Genomic DNA, 12,938 nt, shown 5'->3' on the forward strand with positions numbered 1-12,938 from the left:
ATTTTACTTGCTCATGCGCAATATCCCAATTTGTGGGGAGGGGGGGAGGGAAGCCGCGTAGTGATTTCACAGGATTTGTCGAGAGGGGGGGGTAGTGATTTCAAAAATTTGTCGAGAGTGGCCAAAAAGTGGGTGCTCATTTTACATTAAATTATTATAGAAAATTGATCCCCCACTTCTTAAAACGTTATTATCTCCGAAACTATTAATTTGCGACGGATGCGGTTTTCAGATTCGTGTTCAGCAGACAGAACTCTACAAGGAAAGTACATTTTTTTCTACTAATTCGCTGTCACGGTATTTGTATAAATTTACTAATTCTTTTAATATTGACCTATTTTAATATTAGTCTTTTTCTTTATCGCTGAAAGGTATTAAATATTAAGTTTGATTCAATTTTAATGATATTTGCTTACTCCGTTTACGTCGCGCAAAAAAAAAAAATGTTTCATTTTTTATTTACATTGGTGGGGGGGCATAACTCGGAACGAATATTTATTTGTTGACTATTCTTACTACAGCACAATAGCAGTTGTTCTACTCGATGAACTCTCTAAATTTTGGATATATTACTATTTTTAACATGAGAATTAAGTAAATTATATTGTTTTTGCTTAAAACGACTTTTTTTTTTAAATCGATCTGTAGTCTCTCATTGTAAAAGCAACTGATAAACGCCAGTAATTTAGAGTGATCTCCCTTGCCAAAGGCACTCTTCTCATTGTGAAGTCGTACAAAGTCGTTAAATTGTTTTCACCCCGATTTATGTCGTAAATATGAAAGTGCAGCATGTCTTAAATTGCAGTTTTTCAAGCTGGTATCCTTCGTTCAAACGGTGCACATTGCGAAGGTAAGTATTCGGCTAATAATCACACTCACTTGTTGCCAAGTTTAAACGCAATGAACTCTGAAAATCAGTAATGTTTTTTTGTATATGTTAGAAACTAATGTTTTCTGTGGGATTATGTGCGCAATTGAACTGTAATACTTGACTTGTTATCCTTTAAGCTTTAATTCAATTGAGTGATCTGCGCTACTTTTTAAATCGTATTTCCACGTTTAATTAAAGTTTCATGATATGTTTTTTATTCAATTGTAAGGTTAAAGTACAGAATAGGTCCAAAACACCCTCCTCTCCCTATGTTAAGAATGGCTTTTTAAATAATAACGTTATTATTTCAGCACGGATCATTCTCTGCCTGAGTACCAAATATTTTTAAAATACGGGGTCAACAAAATAAATATACAATAAATAAGTGTTACCAAAGGCAAAATCAATTACTCTTGTGTGTGCGTGTGTGTGATTTAACTTAAGACGTTGTTTTGTTTTGTTTTGTTTTTACATTTAATATATTTTAATATACATCTACTGTGAACTCTTCAGTTTGAACGAGAAAAAAAAAACTTGGCTGACGTACGATCACGTGGAGTCTCGATAATCACTCAAAAGCGAAAATTAAACAAAATCACAGATAATAAATTTCACCAAGCGTGCGCAAATATAATATTAACTATATTTTGGGGTTTGTATTACTGTACACATAGATTCGAAAAAATTGTCAAAAAACAAATAAATGTTATCAAAGGCAAGATAAGTTACTTTTCTACCTAACTAGATAATTTTTTGTGTTTTTATTCAATGTAACATGCTTATTCAGCTCGAAAAGCATACAGTGTTTACCGATGTATTGGAAAATTCAAAATGGCGCCCGACTCTCTCTTTAACACGGTAAGTTCAGGAAAAGATGTTATAAATAATAAACTAGACAACATACTGTTAGAAATTCGCTCAATATATGTTACTGTGATGTAAGTTGACATATATTCGGTGTTTTTTTAATAGTATTTTGTCTAGTTTATTATTTATAACACCTTTTCCCAAACTTACCATGTTAAAGAGAGTGTCGGGCGCCATTTTGCTGGCCCGTGAATTCGAAATTCCGTGCAGATTCAAGAGTTCAACAGAAAGATTACCGATTTTGATAAAATACACTTAAAGAAGATTGGAGATTACATTCAACTGAAACGTTGTAAGAATAACATTCAAAATGAGAACAGCAGTTCACATTATTCATCCTCATCTGAAAAATTAAAAAGAACAAAGGAATCTGCCAAAAAAAAAAATGAGATGCTAATTTTAAATAGCTACTCATTAATTTGCACTATTATTATTGCTATGCAAATCTTTAATAGTTTTTCCTCTCTCAAAAAAAAAAAAAGTAAATAAAAAAATCTTTGATAGTTTCTTCTCTCTCAGAAAAAAATTTTAAAAAAATCTATAATGGTTTCAGAGAAGAAACTATTATAGATTTTTTAAAAATTTTTTCATTCACCCATGCATGACGTGTTGCTGCCACATTACAACTACAAATGCAGAAATCTGAAGCCTTTCCAATGTTTACCAAATAAAACAAAAAGGTAGGCATCGCTATTACTGGATCAATTAGGGTTTAAGAACCCCCAGCAGGCCAGGAAAATAAGAGTAACAGATTTTGATCAAAAGCGGTTTGATCTTTATCTTTTGCACCTCCAGATGACATTCTGTAAACAAATTAAAAATAAAAAAAAAATCAGTTGTTTGCTTTTTTGCCAACAACATTTATTTTTTAATGTAGGTTGTATTTTTTTATACAAAGCTTTATAATAAAATTATTTGAACAAAAAATTTTAAATAAGCGATAATTATTTTGCATTTTAATAGCTATATTAGATGGAAAGCAATTTTTAAAAGCTGTTCACCACATGCCATCCTGTAAAATGGGCGTTAAACTGATTATGATGACAATCACTATTTACATTAACATTTTTTTTTTTTTTTTTTTTAAATTCAATTTTCACCCCAAACAAGGCACAGTGCCACTTTAAAGTAGGGAGCTACTATCGGGGACATAAGTTGCAAGGGTATTATGAAGGGAGATGAGTGGCAAGATGTCTGTTCACATTAAACTTGAACTTCTGCATGTCAGTACAGTTGGGAAAGCAGAGCTTCCAAAATTTCTTTTTCTTTCTTTCCGCAGTCGTGTGATACCACTACCAAAATGCTTCATAGATTACCTACTTGAAGATCGAATTGTTCTCCCAAAAGGGTGAGTACTTTTTATGTTTTCATTTTTTATAAATCAAATACATTGAAGACATTGCCAAGTCTGCTACAACTGGTGCTACTGAGACGAAACGCACCTACATCGATTTTCTGTTTTTGTTTTCTATTCTCTTTTGTAAAACTTAATTATGTTCTACAAAAACAAAATCAACAACCCCCTTCCCCTCTCCTTTCCTTTTCCTTCCCTTCTTCCCAACCCCGTCGGTCCCCCCCTCTCCCCCCCCCTTTTTTTTGCCCTGTTGGTAGGGCACTAGAATAAGCCAACTGCCCCCCTGCAGAGGGTAAAAATCCCTCAATGGGGCAACCAGTTAGCCGTGGGTTTCTACCCGTAATCCCTTAGGATGTGATCCTGGTGATTGAGCTAACCTAGACTTGGGTGCATAAAAGTCTAGGCACTGCAACACATTACTTCGGCACTTACTTTGGCTAGACGGGCGATCAGAGAGGCCCTATCCAACCAATCAGCCAGTCATGCCAACCCCTAGCACTTGCACCCAAAGTACCAATTACCACAAGAAAGAACGAAACTTAAAGGTACTCCCATCTATTTTTTTATTTTTCTTCCCTCACTACAAAAAACAGACAAACCAAGTAAGTGCTAGGAGGCGGTGGCAAGGGTCAATCAATTGGAAAGACCAGAACTCAACACTCCATCTGAACAAATGTATTTTTGAGGAGATGTTGAACAGAAAATATAGTGCTTGAGAACTCCTTACCAAAAGAGTATATCCTCCACGTAGCCCCAACATGGTCAAGGCGAATGCGTTTCCCTCTTACTATGCCCCAATTTTGGACTCCGAGGTGGGTAGGAAGCGTGGTTGATGAAAAATAAATCCTAAAATCCATGGCTGATAAAAACAAAAGCATCCCCCTCAAACCCCTTAAAAGAAACCATTCCTCTGACTCTGACCTCTCAAATTCAGATGAAGAACAAAAATTCAAAACTAGAAAAACCGTTCCAACTATAGACGAAGGAAACTTCCCACGATTCTTGGTTATTGAATTAATCGAAAATAAAAAAATTGGAAATTTATCACCTTTTCTAATAGAAAAGACATTATCCACAAAAAGTAAACCAAAAATGATAAAAAAACAAAAGATGGAAATCTACTAGTTGAGATAACCAATCTCAGAGATGCTCAATCTCTATTCAAAATGAAGAACTTCCATGAGTACAAGTGCAAAGTCTTTCCCCATAAAACACTAAACACTTCGAAAGGAGTAATTCAAAGTTATGAACTATCGCTAGCAACTGAAGAAGAAATAAAAACCGAATTAGAAAAACAAGGAGTAATCAACCACATCCGCATAAACATAAAAAGAAACAATAAAATAATAACCACCAACACACATATTAACGTTTAACAAATCAACAATACCTAAGGAAATAAAAATTGGCTACTTAAATGTAAAAGTAGACCAATATATCCCAGCCCCATTAAGATGTTTCCATTGCCAAAAATATGGACATCATAAAGAAGCCTGTAAAATAAATAAAAATATGTGGAAAATGCGGCAACAAAGAGCCTGACCACACCGAAAAAAAATGCATAAATGAGGTGAAATGCGCTAACTGCAAAGAAGATCACCCGGTCTTCTCTAAAATATGCAAAACATAAAAAAGAAAGAAATTATAGAAGTAAAGTACAAAAAAAAAGACAACCTTTCCAGAAGCCAGAAAAATAGTTGAGACGTACATGAAAGACAACACATATGTTGAGACAACAAAAAAGACAACTAAACCATGCCAACATAATGAAATACATGATCAATATAGGGAACTGATAAACAAACTGATTGCATTAAACATTAAAGAATGGCCAGAATTTCAAAATAGCCTAAAACAAAAATACTCAAATCTGGGAAACAAAATAGAAATAACAAATTCAAACAAAGAAAATAATATTCCATCCACAACAGAATCATTAAAAAAAAATTATCACAGAAACCAACAAAACAACCACCAGAAATTAATAAAAACATAAGCAATGATAAAAAAGCAAATAAAGAACGTTCCAGAAAAGAAGAAAACCAAACAATAGACACTCAAAATGGATTCCAAATTCTAGAAAAAATGGAAATCGAAAACACCCTAGATAAAAAAAAGAAACAAAACACAAGTAATCAAGAGGGAAAAAATGAACAAGAAGCCAAAACAGCAACATCTCAAGCAAGATGCAGATCAACGTCCAGATTCAAACGAAAAAAAGAAAAAACCCAGCAAAACACCTCACCAAAGACACAAACTCCGACAAAAGATAAACCCTCTACTTCTAAAGAGATGGAAATAGAGGAAAACTAAACAACCTCATGGACAGAAATAAAACACAAATTATTCAATGGAATTGTCGTGGAATAAGATCTAACTATAATGAATTCTTATACTTATGTCACTCTTCAACCCAGCCATTATTTGCTTACAAGAACCCTTCCTACAAAACAATAACCATTTCAAAACACCAAACTATGAACAATACAACTATTTCCATAACACAGGCCTTCGTGTTAATGGAGGCACCTCAATTCTTGTAAGGAATAACATACCTCAAAGCAATTTCTCTGTCAAAACAAATCTCACAATTACAACTCAAGTCACATTACACAAAACAATCACAATCTGCTCAATATACCTCCCTCCTCATGAACCAATAAATGAAAATGAACTAGAAAATTTAATAAAGCAACTACCTTCACCATTCATTCTTCTAGGAGACTTTAACTGCCACACTACGTTATGGGGATGCGAAGTCACAAACTCAAAAGGAAACAAAATTGAACAACTAATTAACAAAAATAACTTATGCCTTCTCAATCAAAAAAATCCCACTTAACTACCAACAAACGGATCAACTAGTGCCATTGATCTTACCATGTGTGATCCATCAAGCTTCTTGGATTATACATGGATCACTTACGAGGAACCCTGTGGAAGTGATCACTTCCCTATTATAATTAATTACAGTAATTCCATCCAAAACCAAATACCCAGGTGGAACACAAACAAAGCCAACTGGGCCGAATTTAAAGAACTTTGTTCACTAAAATTAACAGAACATCAAATCCAAACAATAGAAGAATTCATGGAAGTACTCATAACAATAGCCAAAAAATGCATACCCAAAAATTCTCCTCCTGGAAAAAAAAACAAACCATGGTTCAATCCAGAATGTAAAACGGCCATTAGACAGAGAAATGCAGCCTTAAGAAAATTTTAAAAACAAACAACTTAATAGAATAGAAACACCATGAGCTAAAACTCGAAAAACAATTAAAGAATGCAAAAGATCCTGTTGGCAACAATTTGTCAACAAAATCAACATTACCACTAAACCCAAAACCGTCTGGGAAATGATTAGGAAAATAACTGGAAAATATAATCCGAATTCAAGCAAACACCTTCTCACAAATAAACAGAAAATAACTGATAAAAAAGATATTGCTAACATACTAGCTAAAACCTTTGCTGGAAACTCCTCATCAAAACACTACAATAGACAATTCCAAATACTTAAGAAACATGAAGAAAAATACAAAATAAACTTTAACTCCAAAACCCAAGAGCCTTACAATGAAATCTTCTTACTCAATGAACTAGAAACCGCCATAGAAAAATCTCATAACTCAGCTGTAGGACCAGATGGAGTGCACTCCAGTTTCCTTGAAGAAATTCCACCCGAATCATTAAAACTCCTCAAAATTTATAATAAAATATGGAAAACAAAAGATTTCCCAACTTCCTAGAAAAATGCAACAATAATACCAATATCCAAACTGGGAAAAGATACATCAAACCCAGAAAACTACAGACCAATAGCTCTCACAAGTTGCCTATGCAAAACGTTCGAAAGAATGATTAACTACCGTCTTATATAGTATCTAGATGACAGCAAAATAATTTCTAAAATCCAGTGTGGATACCAAAAAATCGAGGATCTATAGACCACATCACTAACCTCGAAAATTACATCAGAGAAGCTTTTATCAATAAGGAACACGTAACATCTGTTTTTTTCAATCTAGAGAAAGCATATGAAACTACCTGGAAACACGGTATCATAAAAGATCTCCACAACATCGGACTAAGAGGCAGACTAACTGAATTCATAAAAAACTTCCTAACAGACAGATCTTTCTAAGTTCGCATAGACTCGACTTTATCAGACCCACAAAATCAAGAAGGAGTGCCCCAAGGCAGCATATTATCAACAACTATCTTTCACATGAAAAATCAATAACATTATAAAAGAACTCTCTCCTGATATACATAGCTCCTTATATGTAGATGACTGCTCAATCAGCTACAGATCTAAATACACTCACACTATTGAAAGAAAACTACAACATAACATAACATAAAATTAATAAATGAGCAACTATAAATGGTTTCAAATTCTCCAAAACTAAAACAAAATGCAGCCATTTCTGTAAACAATGCAAACTCTACCCTGACCCAACCTTACAGATTGAAGGAAAAAAATTCCATTCGTAAACAAACACAAGCACCTGGGAATCATTTTTGACAAAAAACTAAATTTCATTCCACACATCAATCACATCAAAACCAAATGTAATAAAGCATTACAACTCCTACGAGTCATCGCCCATACAGATTGGGGAGCTGACAAGAACACACTACTCAAACTATATAGAGCATTAATTAGATCAAAAATAGATTATGGTAGCTTCATATATCAATCCACCAGAAAGTCATATCTAAAAACCCTCAACACAATATGCCACTCCGGACTAAGACTAGCACTAGGAGCATTTCCAACCTCCCCTATAGAAAGCCTGTATGCAGAAGCACATGAAACTCCAATGCTTAGAAATCAAAACCTTGGTCTAAAATACTACACAAAACTTACAGCTAACCCTACAAACCCAGCACACAATAGCACTTTAAATCCAAACCGTAAACACCTTTTCGATCAAAAAGAAAATGCAATCAAAACCTTTGGACTTAGAATAAAATCTATTTCAAAAGAAGCAAATCTACCCATAACCAAAATTCATGAAACTGTCCTACTCAAAACCCCTCCCTGGAAAATTGTATCCACTAACATGGACCTAAGTTTAAGTATGAAAAGAAACATACTCATCCAATAACTTATCATGATGATCTCGATAAAATCAAAGAAAAGTATCCAGGCCACACACACATCTATACAGATGGGTCTAAACAAAATAACGCAACAGCCAGTGCAGCAATACTCAATAAATCAATCAAAAAACAATCAAACCTCCCAAAAGAAACCTCAATCTTCAGTGCTGAAATACATGCTCTAATCCTAGCTCTCAAACTCGCCTCCAATAACAAAAAAAATCAAATATATAATCCTTTCAGACTCCCAATCTACTCTAAAAGCGATTAAAAATAAAAAGATGGACAACCCCCTAATCGCAAAATTATTCCAAAAATTAACTGAACAGTAAAAAAGAAATCATTTTCTGCTGGATACCAAGCCATTCCGGTATTAAAGGTAATGAATTAGCAGATTCAGCAGCAAAAAACGCCTTAAATCTCCCAATCAATGCAAATTTTTAAATTCCATACATAGATCTAAAAAGACGTATCAACGCATATACAACAGAGAAATGGCAAATCTACTTGAATGAACACCTTAACAATAAACTTCATGAAATCATGCCAAAAATCAAAAAAGAACAAAATACGAAATTAAACAGAAAAAAAGAAGTCAAACTAACAAGAATAAAAATAGGCCATACTCACTTAACCCACTCATATCTCCTAAAAAAAGAAAGCCAACCCATCTGTATACCTTGTCAAACACCACTTACAATCAAACACATATTAATTGAATGTAATTGATTTTGTAACCGTAAGAAATCGATTCTACAAAGAAAACAATATTAAAGAGTTATTTGATAAAAACAATCCCCACACCATACTCTCATATCTTAAAAAAATTAGCCTTTATAAAAAAATTTAAAAAGAACCCTTTATACAACGGTCCTGGATATGACCTAAAACTATATCCGATGGTGAGGCCCCACCTTGCGGGCCTTGGGGAGTGTGTTTCTCTTTGAGTCTCTCCTCTTTCTCATTCTCACCATCTCTCTTTCCATTCCATTCCTCTCTTTCCGCTCGGTGTCTGTCTCCCCCCCCTTTCTACTCGGTGTCTGTCTCCCCCCTCTTTCGGTCCTGGATATGACCTAAAACTATATCCGATGGTGAGGCCCTAGCTTGCGGGCCTTGGGAAGTATGTAGCCACCCTTTAATTACCATTGCTCCCAGGTCCACTCTGACTCGGAGTGGTAGTACCTGTTAGGGTCCCAACTATGGGTTAAATAGAATTCGACTTAAAAAACAAATATACTCCATTAAAAAATCATTCCTCAAAATCACTGGATTCGGCATTAAATAACCTGAAAAAGGTTGATACGCCGTAAAACAAAAAACAACCAACCAAGTCTGCTACAAAGAAGGTGGGCTCTCTCTAACATGCTAGAAGACTACTCATACCTGACAGTGTCCTGTATCTTTATAAAGTTACCATTCAGCCATGCACATCTGGGTTGATGCATCTCACACTTAAACAGGATCCAAAAATGAGTTCCGAACCTCACAGGTCCCGCACTATCAGTCAGACTTCAATCCCTGTCCCATCACTATAATATTGCATCCCTGTGACTGTTTTACAAGTACTTCAATGGAACGTGCTCTGACAAACTCCTAGCATCTGTGTTCTCTTGACGTAAATATCCCCGACTAACCCGACAAGCAACAAAATTCCACCCTTTCACTGTTTAGGTCTCTAAATGTCAGAAAACCTTCTACTCTAATAGCTTTTTCTCTCAAACTTTTGAATTCCATTCCGGTCATCTGTTCTCTGACTGTACTAATGTGACCTCTGACCCCATCCAAGTCATAATTGTCGTGATCGTCTTCTCTCCGGGAGTTCTCTACAGGATTCTTCCATGCCGCAGGCCTCGTTTATTGGGTTGATATGCCTGTTTTCGCTGAAAATAATTAGCTTCTTATGCAGTCAAAAGAAGACAAACTCAGATATCTCTATTCTACTCAATTAGTGCAAGTGAAATTTACAAATTGTGTTCACATATATACAATTGTTCAGTTCCAATTAGATTTAGTCTCTCGGTAGTGATGGATGGCAGAGAGATAGGGGTGTGGCAATGATCACTCGGTCTGATTTCGATGTGCTCAAACTGACTCCAACTCTACTGAGATTTTTGGCGCAAGCATTCACTTATATTTCGAGGGAAGGGTTGGATCGGGGTAAGCCGCTGGGCCAATTACCGGCAGGTACATAATTTCAAGGGCTGTCCTGATTCCTTACACGGCCCAAGAATCTGTGATCACAGCTCAGCTCTGTTCACATGATTAGAGATGTCAACACTGTGCCCCCGGTCTGGCCTTGTACTCAGACGTCCTTGAGTTGGGTTTCACCAGACCAAGAACGAAATTATATTTCATTCTAGGTTTCAAAATGACATCACTTGTCATTTTTTCCAAACAATAAAAAGTATGTCTGTTTTACGAAACACAATAGATTCATAACTTAACTCTTCCTTTCAGTAAGGTTACCCGCCGCTGCCCGGGCACTCAATAATGTCTAACAGTTAATACCAGTATAGTTTCCCAGCCTTACTCAGTGTTTCGGGGGTCTTAATCTCCCCCCAATGGGGAGCTCTACCGCTCCCAGAGGCAGTCATGTCACACTAACATGCAGAAATTTAAATGTAATGTAAACCAACATCTCACTGCTCACCTCTCTACATAGTACCTTTGTAGACATGATCCCAAATAGTGTCCCCTTACGAACAAGTGGTGATATGCATTGATTGCGGCAATCCAGGACGAGCAACAACCAAATTTTTTATTTTTTATTTCATATTTTATCACTTACTAGCAAGGGTGCCTGACGTTTCCCGGGTGTTTGGAGGTGTAAAAGAAAAAAAGAAGTTGTAGTAGGCAGCCTTGAGGAGAAGACGAAAAAAAAAGTGGACATCATACCACGACACTAAGAGAATTGTGAGAATGGTTGAAATTAAACGATTAAAAAGTTAAGTGACAGGTGCGTAAGTTTAATGAGGTCAAACATCACACCATAAGGGAATGAAATCCCGCACTTAACTTTTGCTGCAAGCCAGTTTTTTTGGTTTTGTTTTGTTTTCTTTCCCCAATATGTTGGGGGGAAAACCAGCTCCCCATAAAATGTGGAGTGACTTTCGCCGCATCGATCAATGGATAGAAACAAAAATTAAAATTGCCTCAGTCATGAATGATTTATCCTCCACAAACCGAGGGCAGAAAAGATGAAAAGATGAAGTGTAGCATCAGAACGGATACTACACTGTGATCTTTTCCCAAAGGTCAAGAATGGTTTGTGTTTAATATGTTTCTTTAATTGTTTGTTCCCTAAATTCATAATCTCATTGCTTTTTGGACGTCCCCGGCGGGAAAGCTGAGGACTCTCTCCCACAGAAGAGACGTTGCGAGCCTATCCTTGTTTTATCCTTATTTCCATGGCAGGTGCTCATCTGAACTCCAATCTCTGGTCCCCCCTCGCCAATCTTTTACGAAAAACACCCGTCTATCTGAATCCAGTGTCAAAAATTTTCCCCACTCTTTATCTGTGCTTAAATCAAAACGTAGATTCCATGAACAAAGCTTCTTTCTTAGAACTGCACGCCTGTGGAACTCTGTTCCGTCTGCCTGCTTCCCACTTGACTACAACCTGGATGTCTTCAAGTCCAACGTAAACAAATTCCTAATGAACCGCCACCTCAAGTAAACACTTCAATAAATCTCCACACTAACGTATTGTACTGGCAATAACCTTATCCCTGAGTGACTTCCAGGTCTTGATAAGTGGTGACCACCGTGTAAAAAAGAAAAAAAAAAACTTCACTCCATCAGTTTCACTTTATTTATACTAAAAAGACAAACAAACACGTGACACAACGAAATAGCGTGAATTTTATAAAAGTCAATAAAAATAAATCTAGACACGACGTCCTTTCGCAAATCGTAGATATTATAATCTAGGGGGTATATATATATATATATATATATATATATATATATATATATATATATATATAATGAAATAGTAACCCCCGAAGAAGCCCGGCAAAAAAAGCCTTTGCTAAACATGCAAAAATGCGCGTGCCGGTGTTGCCTTTTATATATATAGATTAAAGACTAGCAGGGGTACCCGGCGTTGCCCGGGTGTGTAGAGGTGGTGGAGTAAGGAACCCGGGGTGGTGGTGGGGGAGAGGTGTTAAAAAAGTGGTAGTAGCGGGGTGGGGGGGAATCAAAGCAACAGTAAGCAGTTTGGGTGGAGAGAGGTGTTTAAAAAAAAAATAAATAAATAAAAAAAGGTGGTACTAGGCAGGCTCGAACCCGTAACGTGAAGGAACAAAAAGAAGGTGAAAGAAAACATAACGTCTTAGCTGATGCGTCCATCGCGCAACCGGAAGTCACGAGCGTTGGAATTAAGGGTAGTCAATAAAAAGGAGACGAGATGACTTGCCAAAATGTTGACCCCTCCCCTTCTTGTAAAAAAAAAAACGGCCAAGTTGAGGGTGAAGGAATGTTTTGGCCAATTTTTCGATATTTGTTGTCCGAAGGGTCGAGCTTCAAAACGATACTGATCTCGTCAGGATCAGTCACGTGTGTTGAAAGTTTTTGGCAGAAATACAAACACACACACACACATTTTGCCCTTTATATAATAGACTAGCGGGGTTGCCCGGCATTACCTGGGGTGTTTGGAGGTGTAAAAGAAGTAAAAAGAAAGTGGTAGTAGGCGGGCAGGTTCGAACACATGACGCGAAGGCAGAAAACCTG

General features: G+C 36.2%; 1 protein-coding gene across 1 annotated transcript in view; it reads left to right on the forward strand.

Annotated features, from left to right (window-relative positions):
• Positions 1–613: 613 nt before the first annotated feature.
• The window catches only part of LOC145260619 (translation initiation factor eIF2 assembly protein-like), a gene marked incomplete in the record, with an annotated part of 69,209 nt that continues 56,884 nt past the window's right edge, over positions 614–12,938 (forward strand). The window contains 2 exon segments of the mRNA XM_080118931.1: positions 614–850; positions 3,018–3,086. Coding sequence (XP_079975057.1) covers positions 777–850; positions 3,018–3,086 — 143 coding nt within the window.

The sequence above is a fragment of the Euprymna scolopes genome, chromosome 36, assembly GCF_053919585.1.
Source record: "Euprymna scolopes isolate OS-2025 chromosome 36, ASM5391958v1, whole genome shotgun sequence".
Lineage (NCBI taxonomy): Eukaryota > Metazoa > Mollusca > Cephalopoda > Sepiida > Sepiolidae > Euprymna > Euprymna scolopes.